The 22,878-nt window shown below is 36.3% G+C and overlaps 1 protein-coding gene across 4 annotated transcripts; it reads left to right on the top strand.

Annotated features, from left to right (window-relative positions):
* The first annotated feature begins 64 nt into the window (after positions 1 to 64).
* Smpdl3a (sphingomyelin phosphodiesterase acid like 3A) lies at positions 65 to 17,920 on the top strand. 4 transcript variants are annotated; one of them, XM_078019274.1, is made up of 9 exons: positions 834 to 1,271; positions 5,279 to 5,492; positions 6,165 to 6,183; positions 6,524 to 6,668; positions 11,215 to 11,311; positions 13,191 to 13,360; positions 13,717 to 13,897; positions 15,486 to 15,610; positions 17,293 to 17,920. In XM_078019274.1, the coding sequence occupies exons 4-9, from the start codon at positions 6,591 to 6,593 to the stop codon at positions 17,608 to 17,610; spliced, it is 969 nt and encodes a 322-aa protein (XP_077875400.1). In that variant the 5' UTR covers positions 834 to 1,271; positions 5,279 to 5,492; positions 6,165 to 6,183; positions 6,524 to 6,590; the 3' UTR covers positions 17,611 to 17,920. The 4 variants fall into 4 exon arrangements, with proteins under 4 accessions (XP_013220750.1, XP_005340584.1, XP_077875400.1 ...); XM_013365296.4 differs by lacking the exons at positions 834 to 1,271; positions 6,165 to 6,183 and adding an exon at positions 65 to 189; XM_005340527.5 differs by lacking the exons at positions 834 to 1,271; positions 6,165 to 6,183 and adding an exon at positions 230 to 438.
* Positions 17,921 to 22,878: the final 4,958 nt, after the last annotated feature.

The raw sequence follows: 22,878 nt of genomic DNA, 5'->3' as shown, positions 1-22,878 counted from the left end.
GTTCAGGGCTCTCTGCAAGGCTTTTGCTAAGCAGCGTCCTCTATTTAGGGCCTGATGGCATTTGAGGAAGATGATGTGTGTGGGGTTGGCCCAAGAGCGTTCTTTCCCAGACCAGTCACTGACGCTAAGAAACAGGAAGGCTCCTAATCACAACACAGCAGCTGAAGGTCAGGAGACCCGACTCCTTGGGTAAATCTCTATGCACGTGATCGGCTGGGCGTCTACACCCGCGCCTTCTCTTCCTCCTCCCCACCCCCAGGCCTGCCGGTCCCAGTGGAACCGCAAGACAGGACAGCCTGAGCCTCCCGGGTCCGCGGCATGCCATGGCGCTGCTGGGCGCCTTCCTCTGCTGCGTGCTGGCCGCCTGGCACTGCCGCACTGGCCTCGGGCTGCCCCTGGCTCCCGCTGGCGGCGGGTGTCCCGCGGCGGCGGCTGTGGGTGAGTCGTCAGGGAGCTGCGGAGGGCGCCGGGCCAAAGGGCTCCGCAAAGTCGGGAAAGTGAGCGCGGCAGCTGAGCGCCGTGCAGAGGCCCGGGCAACCTGGGTCCCGGCCCACCCGAGTCCCGGCCCGACGGCGCGGAGTGGGCCGCGGAGTGCACCAGGGCAGGACAGGGCGGCCAAAGCCGGAATCAGGTCACCCGCCGGCAACTCGAGGCAGGCGGGGAAAGGTCCGCGCCGGCGGGGGCGCTCCCTCGGGCGCGCTGGGTTCCTGCCGCAGGGTGTTTGTTTACATTCTGCCTCTCGGTGGCCGGGCCCCGGGGAAGGCTGGAAAAGTCAAGGGCTGTTGGTTGTCGGCCACTCCTCGAGTTCCTGAACTGCCCAGAGCGCAGGGGGCCACGCCGAAGTGTCCCTCTCACTTCTGGGGTGTAAGTTTCAGTGGTATCTTCTGTCCTGCTCAGTGAGGTCGCTGGCTTTGTCGGCCATGCACTCAGCCAGAAGGCGACTACCCTCTCGGTGCTGCGCTCCCCCTTCCTTGGTCCACCAAAGAAGCGCTTGGCCTTTCATTTCACCTGATGCCCACCAGGCTTCCTGCTGCGGGCCCGTTTTATTCATTTCCAACCAAGAATGAGGTGCCTGTTACAACAGGTTTCTCAAAGTGTGGCCCCTCGAACAATAGCAGGAGTAGCAGCAGCACCTAAACTTTTTTGAAATGGAAGATTTCAGCGTCGCGCCAGACTTCCTGAATCTGAAACTGCAACGCTGAGGCTCAACAGTGTTTAACAAACTCTGAAGGGGTTCTGATGACGCCATGGCCAGTCTAGACTAAATAAGGGTGAGAGATTGTACAATGCCTTTTGAGCCTTCAGTTTCAAAAATCAAGGAAACTAACCTCCTTGACTCCCTTTTAAAATAATTGCTGTAGTGGGGGGGGGGGCGGGAAGAAAAAAAATAGGTGCAGAAGCAGGCTTAGTGCTCAGCATTCGGTCTTCCCCCTCTCTCTGTGTCACTCTTGCTTGCTCTCTCCACTCACTTACAGGATTTCAGGAACACTTTGGCTCTCGGGAAAGTGTCTTCTTTTTATCTCAAAGCCAAGTGCTATTGACTCTGCTGTCAGGCAGTTGGAAGTTAAGAACTGTAAATCGGTTTTTCTGATTGACAAATGTTAGTTATAACCAGAAATTGTCCCCAAAATGTTGATGTATGATGATGACTTCTGCTTTTATTATTGCTGGAGTTGTGTTGTGTTATGTTAACTGTGAGGCTATATGGGATTTTCAGATAAAATGTCTCAGGTTGAAATTATTGAACCCTACCAATGGTAAACTCACCTTTTGGTTTTAATGATTGATGCCCAGGGTCTCCATGAAAACTTTCTGGATAGGATGTGAAGCTTCTCTTCACTTCTTCCTGTTTTGGTAGGGAAGCTGCAGAGGAAGGGAAAGAGGTAAATGGATTCCAGAGGCCAGAGAAGTGTTGACTTAGGGGTTCACTGAGCATGTAGTATTTTACATGTTTTCTACTTGAAGTGACCAAGTGTCCCCCTTTTACCTCTGAGCCCTCAGTGCTTAGATACCTCCACAGCTTCTACCATGCATGTCTCCTGCTTGTTTTGTGTTTGTATGTGTAAATTCCCTGTCTCAGTTTCTGCTCTGCTGGGTCTGTGTGGCCCCAACGCTTTTGATTTAGCAAACTGGGGCCTATTGGTGTATTTAGTAGATAGGAACTAACATTATAAACAATAAATGACCCCATGTCCCACCATCTGAGCTAAGGTTCAGTGGGTTCTTTAGGATAAATGATACTGAAAGACTTGTATGATTTTGAACATTTTTCTAGATAATGTTGAGTACACACACACATACCCATACACACATAATTTTTGGATTTTTTTTTTAAGTACTCTGGACTTTGAACCAGGGAACTGGGATTGGTGTGTGCATGGACTCTGTCACAGGCCAAGTCCATGTCTTTAGATAGACATACATACATACAGACAAACACACACACAAACAGCACATTTTAAATACAGTTCATTAGGGGTTCCCTAATTAATCCAGAGTTCATTATGCATAAATCTCAGGTTAAGAACTTGTCAGAGTTTTTGGCTTCCATTTAAAGATTTCCTTTAGTCAATCTAAATAATTAGCCCCTCATTTATCTGTCTGGCAATGCCATGTAGTAGAAAGAGCAGTGGAGTCTGGGGAGTTTGGCTCCAGTTCAGCTTTCATTACTGAATCGTCATGTGATCTTGAGTAAATCCCCCAAATTGGCCTTGACCTAAAATGTCATCATATATAAAGAATATTTATTGAGGGTCTCTGTTGGTCAAACATACTCTAGATGCTGGAGGTATATAAACTAGGTACTAGATTACATCTAAAGAATGTTCTCTTACTGCATTTTAAGTCTTGGGTTACACAAATTTAGTAAATTAATTTTCTTGTGGGACTTACTCTTCATAGTATCTCACACATAGAAGCCATTGCCTATTTTTGTGTGAGGCTAGTGAGAGGATATTTGACTGAACACACACAGGGAGGCAGTGCCTGCAGTTCTGAAGGGCAGCAGCAATACTGGGTGGGATTCCGGAATTCATGTGGCAGCTCTGTTGTGTAAGATCTATGTGACTGGATTTAATTTCTATGTACTTTAGTTCCCTATCTGTAAAATGCAGAAGAATAATGGATTAATGTTTGTAAAGTATTAAAAAGCATAAACATGTGAGAAACATAATAAGTACTCCATAATTTTTAACTTACTTGCCAACAGGGAAGTTCAATTTTAAATTAAAGTTTTGGAATTATAAAGTAATAACAGGCAAACTAAAGGTGGTACTTACTAGGTGCCATGCACCTCCTAAGGGCTTTCCTGCTATGGAGTCACTCAACCCGCACAGCAACACTATTATTATTCCCACTTTACAAATGAAACCAGTTAAGGTCACTCAACCAAATTAGTAGGTGGTGGAGGTTGTGTTGGAAGGCAGGTGATCTGACCCATGCTTTAGCTCTCCACCACAGCACTTATGTCTTGTGTACAGTTTGCTATTCCTTAATATTCTACAAATAATACAAATACATGTTTACACAAGAGTGAGATGTCCAAGGAAAGGCAGCCTCTAGTATGATTGTGACCGCTTTGTCATCTCTATTTTGTGTACAGGATAAAGCAAATCTAAACTGGAAATAAAGGGTAAGGTATTTTCTGCATTATGGAATAAAATCAATTACTCAGCAGATGTTTTCAAATGGTGACTAAGTACTGAGTAATTGACCATAAGGACTATTTTATGTCTATGTTCATCTAGATCTGTTGTCTGGCACTTCTTAGGTGTGAATTTGTGTTATGAAATTATAATAATAACATTGGCAGGAAACAACCAAAAAGATTACTCATACTTTCCATCTTAAAAAAATCAAATTTTCACTTCATTTTTCCAGCTTTGGGCTGTATTAAGTTTTATTATGTTTATATAAATAAAGGCTTACATTCTTTTTTTTTTTTTTTTGCTCTGACACTTCTGTTGTGTTTCTGATATAAATTAATTGGAATCATAGTGAACTCAAAATCTTATGTTCTCATGTGTGTTGAAGATTTGTTTTGGAAGTCATTTTAAAAGCAAATTTAAAAACAATCTGAGGAAAAAGTGCACGGAATATGCTTAGTAAAAAAGTATAGAGATTAAATGAAAGTAAAGGAAATGTTTTATTTTGCAACTCTGGAAATTAGTTATTGTCCTGAAGGTGTTTGTATTTACCCAAACTGGGGGAAACCATGGCCATTAAAGCTGCCTATTAATCATAGGCAGATTTAAATGTATAATAAAGTGTCAAAAAAAACTCTCAATGTTAAAGCAAGTTAAAAAATAAACATAAGGAAGCAGAAATGAATTTATAATTTAATTATATAGATGCAAGGTTGGGGGCCCTTCAAATGAGGGTTCAGATTAACTGTATGTACTTGAGCAAGTTTCTGGTACATGATTCCCTAGGTGATAGAATACTTTTGAGAATGAAATAACTTAGTATATTTAAATTTCTAATCACAGTGCCTAGCACATATTAAATAATAAAATGAGGTAACTACTATGACTATTTGTTTTAGTGTGTCCTTCAAGGAAGTAACCTTTCTTAAGATGTTTTCCAAACAGGTATGTTATCAAATGGATTTGGCTTCTCCCTGAAAACCCAATGGGAACATTGTCTTTAACAACTGCTTCCTGTAATACTATAAATGTTTTGTACAAGTATATAATAGAAGGTGTACCTCTATTAAATAGCTTTTAAGAATCTGTGGGAATTCCCGCTTGGGGCATATGACTATGGTTAAAGATTTATGCTCTTTCCTTTAATGTTGAGAAGAAAGTTATATAAAAAATTAACTGAGGAATACCTTTCTTCATTCTGCAGTTAACCTATTCATGTAACTCTGAGAAATCACATATTTCAGTGTCAGTTTTTTTTTCAAAATGAATGTAAATAATTTCCCAAACCTTGAATTCTGTAAGGAGACATGCTATTAAGACACAGTATGATATTATCATTGACCTCTCAGAAGGATGTCCCCCAAAATTTCATTAGGCAAATTCTTCTTTGTTAGTAGTTGTGCTAATAAGCTCATTAGTTCTGACATATGTAAGTGGGATATTCATCCTCTGTTCTTTGACTATTCATCTTCTCACAGGAAAGGATTGTATTTAACTTCATGGTATAAGAACATTTAAATTATTAAATCTTTTCTCATCATAGGGAGGGAAAACTGTTTCTAGTCTTAATGTAAATATTTGTATGGGAATTCCAAAAGAAAAATATTTATCAGCATTTCTTTTCTGATCAACAGGACAGTTCTGGCATGTGACTGATTTACACTTAGATCCTAGTTACCACATCACAGATGACCACACCAAAGTGTGCTCTTCATCCAAAGGGGCAAATGCCTCCAACCCTGGCCCTTTTGGAGATGTCCTGTGCGATTCTCCATATCAACTTATTTTGTCAGCATTTGATTTTATTAAGAATTCAGGACAAGAAGCATCTTTCATGATATGGACGGGGTAAGTGAGCATATAAATATCATTAATTCCTTAGTACTTAACTATAGTATCCTAAATTTCATATGAATATTGACGTTTATAAGGATAATAATTGTTTTAAGAACCATTTCAGTTAAAAAATACTAGATCAAATTAGTCAACATTATTAGAGATAAAACTATTTTTGAAGTCCTGTTTTCTTTTTAATAATACATACTTTAGAAGTATGTCAGTGTTGACAAACAGATGATTTCATAAATATCACACCTGCATGAATATTTTAAAGTATTAATTAATGTGATTATTGGTCTTGATTAAATAATCAAGGAAAAAAGGCAACATGGGAGTTAACATGTGATGATAATTTTGTCAAGTTTCATTTTTCTGCTAGAACAATTAGGTAGTTCCATCCATCATAACAGTACCTTGAATAATCCTTGTAGTGTGTTTGCTTTGTTCTGGGGTCTGTTTTAATTAATTTATACATTGCAACTTATTTAATTTTTACAGTAGGTATCATGTATTCCCTTTTTACAGTTAAGAAAATGAAGGCACTGAGCATCTAAATACCTTGCCCAAGTGTACACATCCAGGCCATTTGGCTCCAGAATGTGTGCTTTACAAATACTACAGTTTTTTTTTTCCCCCCTCTCACATTACGTTTTTGTTATTTTTCTTTTTCTTTTTTAATAGGATTCTCCGTGGGGAAGAGGTAGGTGATGAGTAGTTTATCATCTCTCTCTCTCTCTCTCTCTCTCTCTCTCTCTTTTCTTTTCTTTCTTTCTTTCTTTTTTTTTTTTTTGTTGAGATATGGGATCTTGCTATATTGCTCAGGCTAGGCTTAAGCTCCTGGCTTACATAATGTTCTTATTTCAATTTTCTGAGTAGCTTGGATACAGGTGCTTACCACCTAAAACCTCACCTGACATTAACTCTTTAACTGTAGTCTGCTTTTTAAAAGTGGAGGTCTGCAGTGATGGGTATAGTTGCATAAGTCTCATGACTCTTAACAAAGATGGATTTTGATCTTTACCATTCTTTCTCCTTTTCAGGGATAGTCCACCTCATGTTCCAGTATCTGAGCTCTCAACAGAAACTGTTATCAAGGTGATCTCTAATATGACAATGACCATCCAGAGTCTCTTTCCAAATCTCCAAGTTTTTCCTGCCCTGGGCAATCACGACTACTGGCCACAGGTAAGTGTGACATCAATTTCCAGAAATGCTTAGAAAATTTTTCCCATCCCTATTATCAAAATTATGACAATAGCTAGCTAGGAGTAGGGAGCAGGAATAGGCCTTATGGAAGCAGAATGTATTCTTTGTGGTAAACATCAAAGAAAGCAGGACAAATGCTTTGGGGACTTTAAAAGGATATTTTAAATAATTCATAGAAAGTCATGTCAATAGTGAGTTTTTCAGAAGCAAATTACCCAGTATGTAGATAATTAATTCCTATCTATCTGGTTTGTAGATAATTAACCCCTGTTTTCCTTTACAATATTCTCTAGTTTCTCCATTTTTTGGAATAATTTTCTTGTTCATTTGCATTCCCATGGCAGAGTTAGAAAAGAAGATTAATGTTGTCACATATTTGTATTTTTCAGAATTTCTATTAGGCATATAGAGATCTATACTCTCTGATTGTGATTAAAAACAAAAAACATAAAATGCTATTAACAATCAAAAAGGGAGGTCTAATGTTCAAATCCATTTTATCTAATTAAGATGTGATTCACAACAGAAATATGTTAGATTATTTATTGCCTGATGTAGCCCTGGCCCCACCACTCAGTGTGGCCATTTGTTAAGGTACCTGTGCATAACAGCTGGGACCATTTGTGGTTACAAGGTCCTGTTAGAGTATTGTAGAATTGTAGATTTGTGTAGATATAAGATGTCTCAGAGATTATTATTTAGTTAAGGGCTTGGCAAACTGGCCTGTGATTTAGATTTGGTTCATTGTATGTATTTTACTGGAACACACTATGCTTCCATTCTTTCTCTCTTTTTAAAAAATTGTCTGTGGTTGCTTTTGTGCTATAACAGCAGAACAGAATGGTTGTCACAGACAACATATTAACCATAAGCCTGGTGGATATACTGTCCTTTCCTTTATAGAATAGTGTGCTGACCCTGGTCTGGATCAACTCTCCATTTATAGATAAGAAAACTGAGGCCCAGAAATGTGGAGTTGCTTTTCTGAGTGCTCACAAGCACTTAGTTGCAGATCCCACGATCTGGATCTTTTTATCCCTGTCCAGTGTCTATTTGGAGCCACATCTTTTCATATATCCCTTGTTCTTGCCAGACTGACACATTCAGCATTTCCTAAATGTGATTTACTTTGCCCACATTTCTCCCTCTACTTAGAATATCTTTTCCATCTGTGTCAGTGGATAGCAGGAAGTTTTGATTAATTTAGCTATCTAAACTGAGTAGAGTGATTTTGAAAAGTTGTATTGTTGGACAAACTTTTATTTTCAAGTGACATCTTGGTTTTGGCCTGCAATCTTGAGCTAACAGTATGTGAGTCTTTGTGAACCAGCCTCTCAGCCAGTGGTCCAACTTTTATTACTATTGGAATGTTAAAACTACACAGCATAGGAGCTTGAGGACAAATAATGTGCAGGAGCCTGAAGTTACAAACATTGTTTTTATATACCTTAGGTGACAGGCACACTGGAAAATAGGGAGTTCAGATAATATTCACTAGAATTTAAATCTCTATCCTACCCTGCTTCTAAGAGCTTGACCTTGCATAATTCACATAATATCCCTCATCACTAGGTCACTCATTTGCAAATAGGAGAGGGAATACTTGCCTTGCAAAGTTTTTCTGAGAATTAGTGATACATATGAAAAGAAAGCAGCTTACTTCCTGGGACATAAGTGAGGTAGTGGTTTTTGTAGCACTGAGGAGTGGAACAGGATGAAATTTTTTTTCTGACTCTGAAGATTTGTTTCATTTTATCTTTACCTCTGTCTTTTCATTAAGTCAAATTTTAAAATATTCCAAAGTTACAGATACTAACTTATGCAACTTATCCTATTATATGTACAACTAATATAAATTGGGCTGCACACATACCTTAAATAGTTTGTTTAGTTGTTTTTTTTTCACTTTCTAGCTTATTTTTTGTGGGAGGGAGGCAGTTGAACTCAGAGCTCTCTGGTCCCAAGCATGTGCTTTGTCACTGAGTTACACCAACCGATTCTAGCTTATGATTTTATATTTGAAAATATTTTTTATAAAACTACCATCTTTCTACTTCACAGTTTTGGAAATATCAAATGTCACATGAAAGCCCCTCAACACATTTTCCCAAAGACTGACATCTGGGATCTAATTTTGAAGAATATGAAGAATAAATAAATTTGATAACTGTGATTTCTCCATGAAGATCCCATAAATCTTCACCATAGCTCCATAAACATGCATGCAGAGATGCATGTCCCACTCATTACATCAGAGGCAGTGGGCAACCCAGGGGTTCCTTCTGTTGCGGTCAGATCGTGGTCCCCATTTACTCCTATGCTGGCAAGACTGGTGGTATCAAGATTATCCCTTCCTATTATGCCTCCTTTCTCTGTGGTTAGCAGTCAAAGTCCTATAGGATTGACAAGGTGGCACAGTTCAAGAGACAATTGGACCTATGAGGGATGGTGGGAAGACCTGGGAATTTATCAGCTGTCTTGATACATTATCTAGTTTGTCTGCTCATATTTCTTATATTTAAAATACAAAAATCTAGAGTGATTTTTATATATAGTCAGTCCTATGTAAATATAGCTCTGCATGCTCAGATTAGACCAATTCTCAGAAAATATTTAAAAGAAATACTTTTATACTGAACATGTACATACATTTTTCTTGCCATTATTCACTGGACAGCATAGAATAATGGCTATTTTCATGAGATTTAGATTGGATTAATTGTAGGCCTGATGTAGCCCTGGCCCCACCACTCAGTGGTCTGGATATTATTTAAAATATATATGAGGATGTATGTAGGCTTTATGCAAATTCTATTCCATTTTATATATAGGACTTGAGCATCCTCAAGATTTTAATATCTTAGGAGAATCCTGAAACCAATCCCCTGTGGATACTGAAGGATGGCTATAATTTTAAGATTATCCACCATCATTCTATACTTTAGCAGTCATCCCAAAATAAACCAATGTCCAATACTTCATGGATTTATATTATTATTAATATCATCATTATTGTTATTACCAATTTCAACTCAGAATGTAGTTTGGCAGAAGCTGTGTGTAATTCTCAGGTAGGTGACCCTGATCTCTTAAACAAACTTAAAATATGCTTTGAAAAAATTGTCTCCAGTTAAAACAAATCATTTGATTATTACATGTCCTGAATTAGCCTGAAAAATAACCAAGTATTTTGATCAATTTTTGTATTGGTTCATCATATATATAACAATAGAGTATGTTTTGACATAATTATAAATGCATGGAATATAATATGCTCCAATTAAGTCTTCAATACTTACATCCCTTTTCCCCTCCTTCTACCCACAATTTCCTTTCCTCTACTCTCTCTCTCTCTATATATATATATATATAAATATATATATAAAATTTTAGTTTCTTGTGGATATACATAATTGTGAGATTTATTCTAGTATATTCCTATGTGAACATTGGAAAGTTAGGTCAGATTTATTCCATTATTTTTCCCTTATCACATCCCTCCTCCCTCCCTCTCAATTCCCTTCTTCTACTCCCCTGTTGATTCATGTTGACAAGAGATTCCTCTAAGATATAGGTTTATTTAGGCTGTATATTCATGGAAATGATATGAATAAAGAAGAGGGCTCTAGTTTTTCAGATTTTTTTAAACATTAGAAATTATTATCCAATTTCACAAATGGTTTATGATGTTTTATTCAGCACTTTTAAAAATTATTTCTTCTTAGAGTTTATGTCACTATTAATAATATTTCAGGAAAACAAAGGTACTTTATGATGATTTAAGAAAATTGATATAATAAAAAGACACTTGGAGATGAAATGCTTTATATTTTATAAAGCATTATTTTAAAAAATCAAAACATATTGATATAACTTAAATGACCATTAAGACACTTCTTCAAGTCAGAAACATGGCTGTAAATCTTTATTCAGTGAGCTGAGAACCTTCATAGTAGTTGTAGCATTCAAAGGACTTTGTTAAAGTCTTAAATCATGTTTTTCTGGTTCCCACAGCATGCTAGACCAGGCCCTGCATGTTCAGGCTCCAACCTGTCTTCAGTATCTGTTTCATGAACACAACTCCCATGTCCATGCTATAGGCCCTGGCCACATGAAAACAGGAGTTTTCTCTGTTTGTAGCACTGCTCTCTGTGCTTCTGGGTCCTTTTCTGAGCCATTTCTTTTGTTTTGGTGGCCTTTCTTGTCAACCTGATGAAGTCACCATGCAAAACTGGGTGTGATTGCTCTCTTTGCACTCCTCTCTAACTTGACTATGCCTGCTTCTCTGCTCCCAGGACCTCTGTGGTAGCACAATGTCTCATGGTTGATTACGTTTGGCTCTCCTCCCCCAACTAAGTTATCGATTTCTTGAAGACATCATCTATCTAGTGTTCAGCCTGTGTCTACAGATGCCTGACACAGTAGTCAACACTCAAGTAATATATAAATTAACTAATCCTTTAAAGCTTAATTAATTAATTAATATCTTTGAAGTTTTAATGTGGATCATATTGTTTGTGGCCAGGATCAGCTGCCTATAGTCACCAGTGAAGTGTACAATGCAGTGGCCAACCTCTGGAAACCATGGCTAGATGAAGAAGCTATTAGTACTTTAAGGAAAGGTAAGTGAAAAATTATCCCCATTTTACCTACTTTTTTATTCATGTTGTTTAGAATTAAGTCTTGAGTATTTTCTTGGATGAGCCAAGGATGGTGAGTAGTTAAGTTGCCATGTGATGCGAACCTGTTTATGTTATAGGGAACTCCATCCCTTCCTTTCCACCCTCAATCAGAATGCTCCACGTGAAACAAAAGCTGAACTTCAAATTAGAATGTGAATAAGTATATGTTTTCAATTGGAAAATTGATTGAGAAGAGAGAAAGGATGCTAACGTTTAGCCAGCAAGCATATTTTACAATGCTAACAGTTGGCAAAGTGAGAATAACTAAGCTGTTCACATGGACCTTGAGGTGCTTGGAAAAGTCATGTAGAGCAAGTGCCTGGTGAGGCCTTCCTGGGTGTTGTCTGAAGGTCCCTTCTCCAGTGGCTCCCAACACACAAGGATGTAAACTCTGATGTTTTCTCAACTTCACTGCAGTGGTGATCTGTGAAACTTAACTTTTAGTCTTTTAAATTTTTGAGACAATTATTAACTTAATGACTGGACTTCTCTCAGTTCAAAATCTGTCTTTCACTATTTTCTTTAAACCTTTTGCCATTATTTTCTTACTGTTGTTTTTGGTAATGCTCAACCAATCACAGTATGTATGACTTAGAGTCCTGTTATCTTAGAATTAGGCCAAGACCTTATTCATCTGGGGAACGGTATCTAGTCCTATCCTCCCAAACCTGAAACACCCACGGAGAGCTTGTGTATATTGAAAGAAGAGCCATAAAAATAATCAAGATTCCTAAAGAGATGTTCTAGATTATAAAGAGGCTCAGCTCAACACAATGAGAAGAAGGTACAAAAGAGCTGACGTGGAATGCTGGTCCTAAGAAAGAGCCATATGAGTTGTACAATGATATCCACTTCAACCATGATTACGTAACTTCCACTTAAAGATTAGAGTTGAAAATCATAAAAGGCTTTCAGTGAAAGTCTTAAAAGCAAAAGTGATTTGAAGGAACTCAAAGTTTATCATACTAAGAGCCCCAAGTGAGAACTGCTGTCATCCTCTACTACTAGGAAATAAGGGACAGCTTTTCAAAAACAACCCTGATACTACCACAGTAAAAATTATAAAGTGTTCTGGCTACAGAGAAAAATAAATTAAAGAAGTAGCAATCAGTCATTGAAAGTTTGAGAATGGGCAAAGAAAGCTCACCCAAGCTCTTACTATCTAACTCTGGAAGCACTAATGCAGCAGACCCATGAGGGATGATTCCCAGTAGTTCAGAGGCCTGAATGGGATCAAACTTGTCTCTCCTCCACTGGGGACTGTAACACCTCTGGTTTATCTGACATTTTTTTTTTTTTAGTAGTCTCTAGCAAGATCTCGGTATATTCTCATTATTTAGATCTTATTATTTATTTATTTATTTTAATGTAGTTTGTTTCTCCATGATTAGCTTCCCTCCCCCGCCCTCTGTCATTACCGAGGCACTTCCCACTGATGGTTTTGGTTGTTGTTTTTCATTTCTTCCTCGTGTAGTATTTTGCTCAAGACGCTTTGCAATGCTGGTTTTCTGGCTGCAAATTCTTTTAGCTTTTCACGATTGTTCATTTTAACTCCTCCATCCTATTCAATCAGGGGTTGAAATATAACTCTTTCTTTTATAAAATTCAGTCTTATTAATTAATGCCCAAACATTTAATTATTTTTTTCATCTGAATATTGGCTGCAATTGTTGTATCCTCAGTATGTATACACTGAGCCTGCCACATACCATGTTTTCAAGAAATGTTTGTTAAATTGTTATTTAAAGAGTGAGAGACAGGTCTAAGCTTCCTGATATATATGCATTTCTAAGATGTATTTTTAAAATTGTTTTTACAGGTGGTTTTTATTCACAGAAAGTCACAAGTAATCCAAACCTTAGGATCATCAGTCTAAACACAAACTTGTACTATGGTCCAAATGTCATGACCCTGAACAAGACTGACCCAGCAAATCAATTTGAATGGCTAGAAGAAACTCTGAACAGCTCTCAGCAAAATAAGGAAAAGGTAGATCCCATAGACTCAAATCATGGATAAACAGAAGGCTAAATTTGTTTATTTATTGACTTGACCAGACACAGATATTAAGGATGATATTAAAATTTAAAGATTTAAAAAATTAAGATCAAGGTCATAGTTACTATATATTATCAACAGTGTAGTATAAATGAGACAAGTGCAGATGTAGTGAACTTAATAGTTTCATAATTTTCTCTCTCTTTTGTCATAAATAGGAGAGTTGGTATATTTGATTTCTGAATTTTAATTAATATACTTTCAATGTTGGGTATCCAAATATCATTTAGTTATGATAAATGTGCAGAAAGAGTCTCATAAGGCCTTTCATGTATTTCTTTTTCCAGGTGTACATCATTGCACATATTCCAGTAGGATATCTGCCTTTTTCGAGTGGTATCACAGCAATGAGACAATACTACAATGAGAAATTGATAGATATTTTTAGAAGATATAGCAATATCATTGCAGGACAATTCTATGGACATAATCACAAAGACAGCCTTATGGTTCTCTCAGATAAAAAAGGTAGTGTGACATTCTGTTTGCAGTTTTTTTTTTTCTTTAATTTGGTACCAGGAGTTGAACTCAGGATGGTTAACCACTTAGCCACATCCCAGCCCTTTTTATTTTTTATTTTGAGACAGGGTCTTGCTAAATTGCTTAGGACCTCATTAAATTGCTGAGGCTGGCTTTGTGATCCTTCTGTTTCAGCCTCTGGAATCATGGGGATTCCAGGTATGCACTACTGTACCTGGCTGCATCTGATCAGTAAAGATACTGGAGTAAAGCAGTGACTATCCAGTAAATTTACTGATTCAGGAACTCAGAATCTTTGATTAAAAAAACCTGTCAGCACTGGCCTTTTGTGAATACCTTTAATGGTTATATGATGCATGTCCAAATCAAAAGACTAGGCCTGTAATTAGATTTCTGCACTATAAACTCCTATTAGATGCACAGAGCCAGCATCATTTGCTTGATGTCCACATAAAAATACCTGAAATGCTTAGCTCACTCCAATTTTCTTTCAGATACCTGAGTTTAGAAAGATATTACTGTTGTTACTTACCTCAATTTCTTTTTATATGACAAGTTATTTTTTTAACTTGTCATATAAAAAGAAATTGAGGTAAATTTCTCTTTTTCATAATTTAAAAAGCTGAGCACAATTTACACAATGACTTACCTGTAGGTGCTTAACTGCTATTCTTGCTTATTCAGCAGTGAAAGAAAAGGAAAGGAAAGAAGCCCTAGCAGGACACTGAGAGTTAAAACATCAGAGTTTGGATTTTATGCTAGACCAAAGGAAAATCAATGTGCATTTTCTTTCATTATTGGGGAACAATTTTCAAATGTTTACCTCTCATCTAAAATGAGTTAGCTTGGTAAAAATGACTGCTTTCTAGCATTTGAGAAAAGTTTTTCACTCAGAAGAAAATTTACTTTTATAACAGATAATCAAACATTGTGACACTTTAGTCAAATTCTTAGTGTATAAATAGTGGTATATGGTTTTAGGTAGAGGTACAGAATGAACTAGTCCAAAACTTTTTGTGTGTGTTCCTATGATAGACTTGAACATTTTTTATTATGAAAATTTTCAAATGTATAAAACAGTAGAGGGAGTGATACAACAAACATCTATATTCATGATTTTATCATTCATATTCAATATCTATCAAGATTTTGCTACATTTGCTTTTTATATAAATCTGTACTGCATATATATAGACATATGCATACATACATAAATACATACATACATGTATGTGTGCATATGTACACTTCAGTGTTTAAAATGAAGTATTGAAAAGTGAAATCAAACATCAGATCTTATGTCAGCCCTATGTATTCCTGAATTCATTATAAAATATATGGAGAATTGATAGAACCATAATTATGTAATCATATTATCAACATTAATTCTTTGGTATTGATATTATGAGTTTTTTGCTTTCTTAAAAGTGTCTCTATAATTGTTTCAAGTCAGGATTCATCAATGATCATACATCATTTGACTATTATGTCTGTTAATCTCTTAACCTGGAAGCTATTCCTATTTTTAATATAGTTAAGCTCAATTTAAAAGAAAATTTACATATTTTTTCTCCAGGAAGTCCAGTAAATTCTTTGTTTGTGGCTCCTGCTGTTACACCAGTAAAGGGTGTTTTAGAAAAAGAAACTAATAATCCTGGTGTCCGATTATTTCAGTATAAGCCTTGTGATTATACATTATTGGTAAGTTGGCATGATTTCAGAGTTGACCCCATATTTATGCATGTCTTTGTAATTTTCTTTATTTTAATTGAATGATTCTCAGCACAGCCTTGTGAGATGTATTTTATGCTGTAGTCTCATTATATATATATTTTATGTTTGGAATGTCTGTCAGCACTTTCTAAGTGTGGGCTGGTGAGGTTAGTCTTGGGGAACTATATCTGTCTCTCTAAGGACTTCACACTTATTGAAGAGTTCATTGGATAGTGCTTTATTTATGAACTTGGATACAAATTGAAACGTTTTGCTAAGCCATATTAATTACTCTTCCAAAGCATAACTATAAAGAAGAGTGTAGGCTCTGGGATCATATTCTTCTCTTGGGCTATATTACTGAACTTCTCTAAGTTCTAGTTTATTTCTCCCTAAAGTGGGAATTAAATATGCCTGAATTTACTGAGTAGCTGTGAGGATTCCATGAACAAATCTATGTGAAGTACTTAGAGAGATGCTTAACTCATACTAAGTGCTCAATACATGTTTGCATCAAATCTTTGTAAAGAAAAAAATTCAAACTTGACATTAGCCTTTGAGACAAAAGTTCTCTGAAGCATATTCATGACTCTGCTTTAGAACAACATAGCACCGAAAGACTGGCCATTTAGGTTATAGGTACTTAAGCTTGGATAACTGCCCCTCTCTATAAATATAATTTGAAAGATTTTTCCACTAGTAAAGCAATTGTTTTTATAATCGCATTTTCCCTAAATAAATTAAAATAAGAGATAACTCTGTTATTTCTTAGAATAACAAGGAAATAGGGCAACAAAAATCTGGTTTCATTCATATGTTTGATTAAATTGAGAATAAAACAATGGATAAACTAATTCAAAGAAATTCTTTTACAACTGTTAGTTGCGTGCTTTTGGATCTGAACCTCAGATCTATACACATACCCATACATGTCTATGCATGTACATAGATGAATATATATGATATATATATACAATTTATGAATTATATGTGTGTGTATGTTTGTGTGTGTATACTGATATGCTGACATGGAATGATTTCCCTTAATTTGCATTAATTTTAAAAGTACAAAATACTTCATATAGTATGACTCCATTTTTTTGAGAAATCAAAATAGACATATATTTTCTAAATATTTATTTTTGTTTTGTACATAAAGAATACAACAACACTTGTACATTGCAGTGCTGGAAAACATTTAGCTATTGCTTCACTGGGGAAATCAGTGCCTTGATTTGTCGTGTTTGTTGATTTCTAAGATAGAAATACTTCTGTTGTGGACAATTTCAAGCTACCAAAGTGACATTGTCTGACTTTCCAATGTTTCTGAACACTTCAGTCAGCTTTTGTGAGCTGGCTCGAGCAGCCTCTAGCACACTACCATACTACACACAGCTGTTAGCAGTAGTCACCTTTGAGTTGTGTGAATTAAATGAAATTAAAAATTTTTATTTTTTACATCTCTATATTTTGGGTTATTTACTATTATATCCTTTTATAATTTCTAAAATTTAAAAAGTGATGACAGATTTTATTGAGCATTTTCTTTAACACCAATTTTAATGACAACTTTAAAAATGTCATATAAATCATAATAAGCACTCTTCATATTGTGTAATGCTTCATATGCCATAAAAATGAACCAAGTTTGTTACTGTCTTTAAATTTAGGATATGTTGCAGTATTATCTGAATCTGACAGATGCAAATCTAAAGGGAGATGCCAATTGGAAGCTGGAATATATCTTAACTCAGACCTATGACATTGAGGATTTGCAGCCAAAAAGTTTATATGGATTAGCTAAACAATTTGCAATCCCTGACAGTAAGCAGTTCATAAAATACTACAATTACTTCTTTGTGAATTATGACAGCAGTGTAATTTGTGATAAGAAATGTAAGGCCTTGCAAGTTTGTGCAATTATGAATCTTGATTATGTTTCCTATGTAGATTGCCTTAAGCAATATTATATAAAGTATGGCCACTAGAATTGTACAGTTTGTGTTCATAGAAAATAAAACATTTCTGTTTTTGAAATCAGTTGTGGGAATTGTTATGTAAATTGTTGTGAATTACTGAATGGGCAAACAGAATTATTGTTTTTGCTTTCTTTGTTGTGATTCTCATATGTAGATATCCATAACAACCTAATTTTATTTTATTAAATACATTTAAAGTGCCCATTAATAGAGTGATGTTTGGATGTAAATATCCTTTTTCCAGTTTGTATAATTATATCTAATTTATATTCTTGTTGAAATTGTCATTCATAAAATAAAGCAAATTATTATTCTCTAAGCATGAAGTGTTTTTAATATGATTTTCAGTTTTAATTCACTTGTTAAAAACTCATATGTAAATTGAGGTTCAAACTGTTTTACATCTCATATGTAAACTGATGCAAATATTGTTTTCCACGCACTGTCTACTCTTGGGAAAACACCAGTGTCTCATTAGAGCCATCTCTGCCCAACTTTCTTCATTCTGTGCTTTTGACTTTATGCAATAAACACAAAGCTGGGACTTCATTTGGCTAACAGTAGAGGTGACAGCTCTTTCTGAAACTTCTTGTTGAATAAAATCTGAGACTTGCTCTCATCATTAATTTCATCAGATGACAAAGTTGTGAGACAGTCCCCCTTAAAGGCGGTACCCCTGGTGGTCCTCTAACTCTGGGAGCCACAATAAACTTTGTAAGAACTGAACCACTGCAAATAATCAGTTGGTCAGTTCTCTAAGGCCAACTTGGAAAATGGAATTCGCTATTGCTTGGCAACTTAGTTATAGAGGTAGGCCTAAGAGTTAAATCTCAAAAATAATTGCTAAGAGTCATGTATAAAATGTCTAGGATAGCATTGTTTAACTATAACAATAAACCAAACCTATAAATTATTTAAATATACATCAACAGGAAAATGAATAAATGGAATATGGTTTATTATGGAATATCATAGAGAAGTAAAAATGAATATGGATAGATGTTAAGCATAATGATGTTTTAAAATGGTAAATACAATACATAGTATTACCATTTAAATCAAACTTAAAGTTTGACCTTTAAACTTAAGGTTTTTGCATTTCAAAAACAAGGGGGGGGGGCAAAAATAGCATTTGTGGCTTAGAGATAAGTGAAGTAGACAAAAAGAAATATTACTAAAATAGATATGAAATACAGAATATATGGGCTATGGCAAATGGAAGAGTTGTTTGAAAAGAGAAAATAGGGAGATTTAACTAATGGCTATAAATAATGCTCTATTTTTGTATATATTAATACCTATTAAAATCATATATAGTATACTCTTTATAAGGAAAGATATAAGTTAAGCCTTTAAACATGATGATCTGGCTCTTCCATGGAGAATGACTTATAGTGAAAGCATCCGAGGGTTGAAGTAGTCTGACTGAGAGGGATCCTTGGACTCAGATGGTGGTAGAGGAGAAGGGTAGCCCAGTTCCTGATATATTTTAGAAGAAGAAGCAACAGGATTTGTTGATGAGATGGATGTAAGAGACAAAATAAGAAGATTTTACCTGGAACAACTGGCAGATGGTATATTGTGAAGGAGTTGGGATTACTATGAAAGGAGAAGAATGATGAGAAGGGCATGAGGGCAGAACAACAGGTTATCATTGTGTATTACTGCTAGCTGGGACTACCTAAGGACTCCTCCATCTCATTAAATGTTTTGTCATTACAATTATTTCTATATTGAGGATATTAAAGTTTCTTTAACAAAATAATTGGTATCCTAAGAAAGAAGCCAAACCAACTCAAACTCACTTTATTACTTTATTTCTACAATATTTAAAACTTGTTAGGAATAAATATGACTTGCTTATAGAAGTATGTCATCTGCCCACCTCCCTGCCAGTACAATGCTAGACAAATGTGTGGACATCTAAGGAAAGGGAAGATAGCACTAATTCAATTACTGATGAGCTATCTATTCTTTTGTGGAAAAAGGATTCCTTTGTAAAGAATCCCTTATTTGAATTGCTCTTTCTTGGAGCAATTCTGTGCATAAGCATAGTGTAGGTAAACCACACAGTGGAACCCTGGTAGAAATAATGAAAAGAAAAGGAGCATTATCTACATTATAGATAACATTTCCCAAGATGTACCTGAAGTTTCTGTTTGCAAAATTATCCATATTAAATGCAGCGTGATTCAGCATCCTTACTTATTAATAAAGGGAATTTCCTTCTTTAATTTGTATATGCTACTTAATTTTAAAATTGTAAATCATTATAAAACTCTTGTATCTTTTATAGTAAAAATTCAGTCTTGTGCATTCTATTCCATACACAAACATTTCCTTTTGAAAGTTTTATGTCCTCAAACTTTAAATACTGGTGACAAAGGAAATGGCTATGCATGTCTACTGACCTATATAACTCATAGGCTGGAGACATCTTTACATACAGGACCAGGAATGGATGTGCTCTGTTAATTTCTGTGGCCCTTTTGCTGCCTCTGTGTAGATTCCTACATCTTCCATCACCACCTCGTATTCCAACTAATTAGAATGGACAGTTTCTAAACACAAATGCAATTACCCGTATCATACTGTTGTTTTTCGAGTCTAAATGCCTCCATTTCTTCCTCCCCCCAAACTATTTTTTAAAAGCTTTAGTGTATAAGTTACCTTTGTTGTCAAAACTTCCAACTTTTTTCCCTGAGGCTATCAGTTGATCATATGTCCCATTCTCTATTTCCTTCTTCATTAATTGAGAGAAAAAGGGCTCTGCTTTACTTAAATTTGTATTTTTATTACCTAACATGGTACTTAACAAATAGGTAAGTGTTTTAGTTCTGCAGGACTGCCATATAAAATATCACACTGGGCGGCTTAAACAACAGATTTTCCCACAGTTCTGGAGGTAGGAAGTCAAGACACCAGGAGGTTTGGTTTCTGGTTTCTGGTGAGGCATTTCTTCCTTGCCTCCTCTCTCAGAGGGCTGCCTTCTCTTGATTTTCTCACTGGGACTTTCCTTTCTGCATCTGGAGAGGGATGGGTGGAAAGTTATAATTATATACCAGGTGCCCCCTCCACCCCGAAAATCATGTGTAAGACAATGAGAAAATTTAGAGGTGAAATGACTGGGCTATGATAGTTTTAACCTAATCAGTACATTAATCCTGTGACAGGGATTAACTGGGTGGTAACTGTAGGCAGGTAGGATATGGCTGGAGGAGGTAGGTACCTGAGGTTGTGCCTTTAGGGTATATATTTTGTCCCTGGTGAGCAGAGCTCTCTCTGCTTCCTGATTGCCATGTCCTGAGCCATACTCTTCCACCAGATGTTCTGCTTCACCTCAGGTTCAGCGCTGTGGAGATGGTCATCTATGGACTAAGACCTCTGAACCCATGAGCCAAATAAAATTCTCTTCTTTTAAGTGTCTATTCATTTTTTTTTTTTGATCATAGCATGAAAAAGTTAATTGAAACAGAAAACCTAAAAGTAAACTCTGGTTTCTTTCTCATCTTATAAGGGTACTATTCCTATAAATTTGGGGTCTCACACTTATGACTTCCTTTAATTTTAATCACCTCCTTAACAACTCTATCTCCAAATATTGGAACATTGGGAGTTCAAGCTTCACCATATGAATTTGGACAGGAAGTTTTATAATAGTATTGAATAAATCAAATAATTTTCAGAGATGTTTCTTTCAATTAATTGCTGATACCTGAATTCCCTTACAAATAGATACAATTTATTATTGAGTAGCAGAGTTACAGGTTTAAGATGGACGTTTGGCAGAGGCACTTCTGTGCACTGTGTCCTATTCACACTGAAGTGTAATGATTAATGAGTCAGTTCCTAGGCAACTGAGCCAAAGCACCCTCATTCCAGTCTAGACAGAATGGATTTTGGCATTGGTGGGCTGGAGAAAAGGAAGTGAGAAAAGAGATGGAGATGTTATGAAATAATAAAAGTCGGGCAGTTCACCCCCTCATATTCTGGTGGTAAGGAGGGCTTTGTGACTAGGAGGTGATATGATAAGGAATTGAAATTCAGAGCTTCCAGTCAGAGACATTTGAGACCAGATGTCAGCTGCTCCATGTTTTTCTGATGGCAGCCAAGCTACTTATTTGTCTATAATTGAATTTTTCTCATCAATTAATTGAGGGCTGTAGTATCATCTAACTTATAAAGTTGTGGGAAATAAATGAACACACCCCACTGTCTAGACATAGTAATCATTGTAAAAAGTCATAAGTATTAATATTATTTTTGATATGATCAGATACCTAAAGAAATTAGAGTGTATTTGGCAGAGACACAGAAGAGATCAGAAAAATTGAACCCAGGGGTAGTTAGCCACTGAGCCACATCTGCAGACCTTTTTATTTTTATTTTGAGGCAGGGAATCACTAAGTAGCTTAGAGCCTTGCTAAATTGCCAAGGCTGGACTCGAACTTGGGATCCTCCTACCTTAGCCTCCTGAGTTGCTGGGATCACAGGTGCTCACCTCACATTTTTCAGAGTTGCTCTGGAGAATATTCAGTTTATATACAAATGAAGCCACAATGATGGTATCTTTATGGCTCAGTTCTCTCTGTGAGTATGTATTGAGTTCCTCTAATGTTCCTGGCATTGTCTTTGGTGCTAGGTGGTAGAAATAAGCAAAACAAAGATTTGGGTACTAGCAGAGTTCCCTGGAATGCACATTAGTGTGGTGTGTGTGTGTGTGTGTGTGTGTGTGTGTGTGTGTGTGTGTGTGAATGGCTTGGAGTGTATACTGATTGCATTTGAGCCACATTGTACATAATAACAACTGGCTTAATAAATAATATACATTTTTATAGGGCCACATTTATTATAATGGACTGTATTCCTAGAGGACTAATTAGCTGTGATTGTCATGTCACAAAATGAAAACTTCACAAACACTGACAGTTGTAATACAAAAATGTCCATAATTCTTAAATATTTGGGATGAATGATCAAAAGAAATTAAAATGACTGCTTCATCTGAAACCATGTAATTTTATAAACATGGAGATGGTTATTGCAATGTGGAAGAAAAACCTGTTTCCAACCAGCCTCTGGCAGATTTCATGATTTTTCTGATCAATGTTGAGGGAACTGTGTAATACTTACAAAAACACTTTTTTTTGGGGGGGGTGTCATGTAACCATTTGCTCTCTGATCACTCAGACCATGAGGAAGCAGGGCTTGAAACAATGAGTAGGGTTCCACAGAGCATTTTGCTAAAGTGCTCGTTTTCCCTCTTCCCTGTTAAGT

Source organism: Ictidomys tridecemlineatus, chromosome 8, assembly GCF_052094955.1.
Source record: "Ictidomys tridecemlineatus isolate mIctTri1 chromosome 8, mIctTri1.hap1, whole genome shotgun sequence".
NCBI lineage: Eukaryota > Metazoa > Chordata > Mammalia > Rodentia > Sciuridae > Ictidomys > Ictidomys tridecemlineatus.
Note: the sequence above shows the minus strand (reverse complement) of the source record. Positions and strands in the feature narration are given on the sequence as shown.

Excerpts from the sequence above, each read along its gene's own strand:
- Smpdl3a (XM_005340527.5), top strand. The coding sequence starts at position 324 with ATGGCGCTGCTGGGCGCCTTCCTCTGCTGCGTGCTGGCCGCCTGGCAC. Across the intron at positions 439-5,278 it reads TCCCGCGGCGGCGGCTGTGG|GACAGTTCTGGCATGTGACT; the intron begins GTGAGTCGTCAG and ends TCTGATCAACAG. Across the intron at positions 6,669-11,214 it reads ATCACGACTACTGGCCACAG|GATCAGCTGCCTATAGTCAC; the intron begins GTAAGTGTGACA and ends GTTTGTGGCCAG.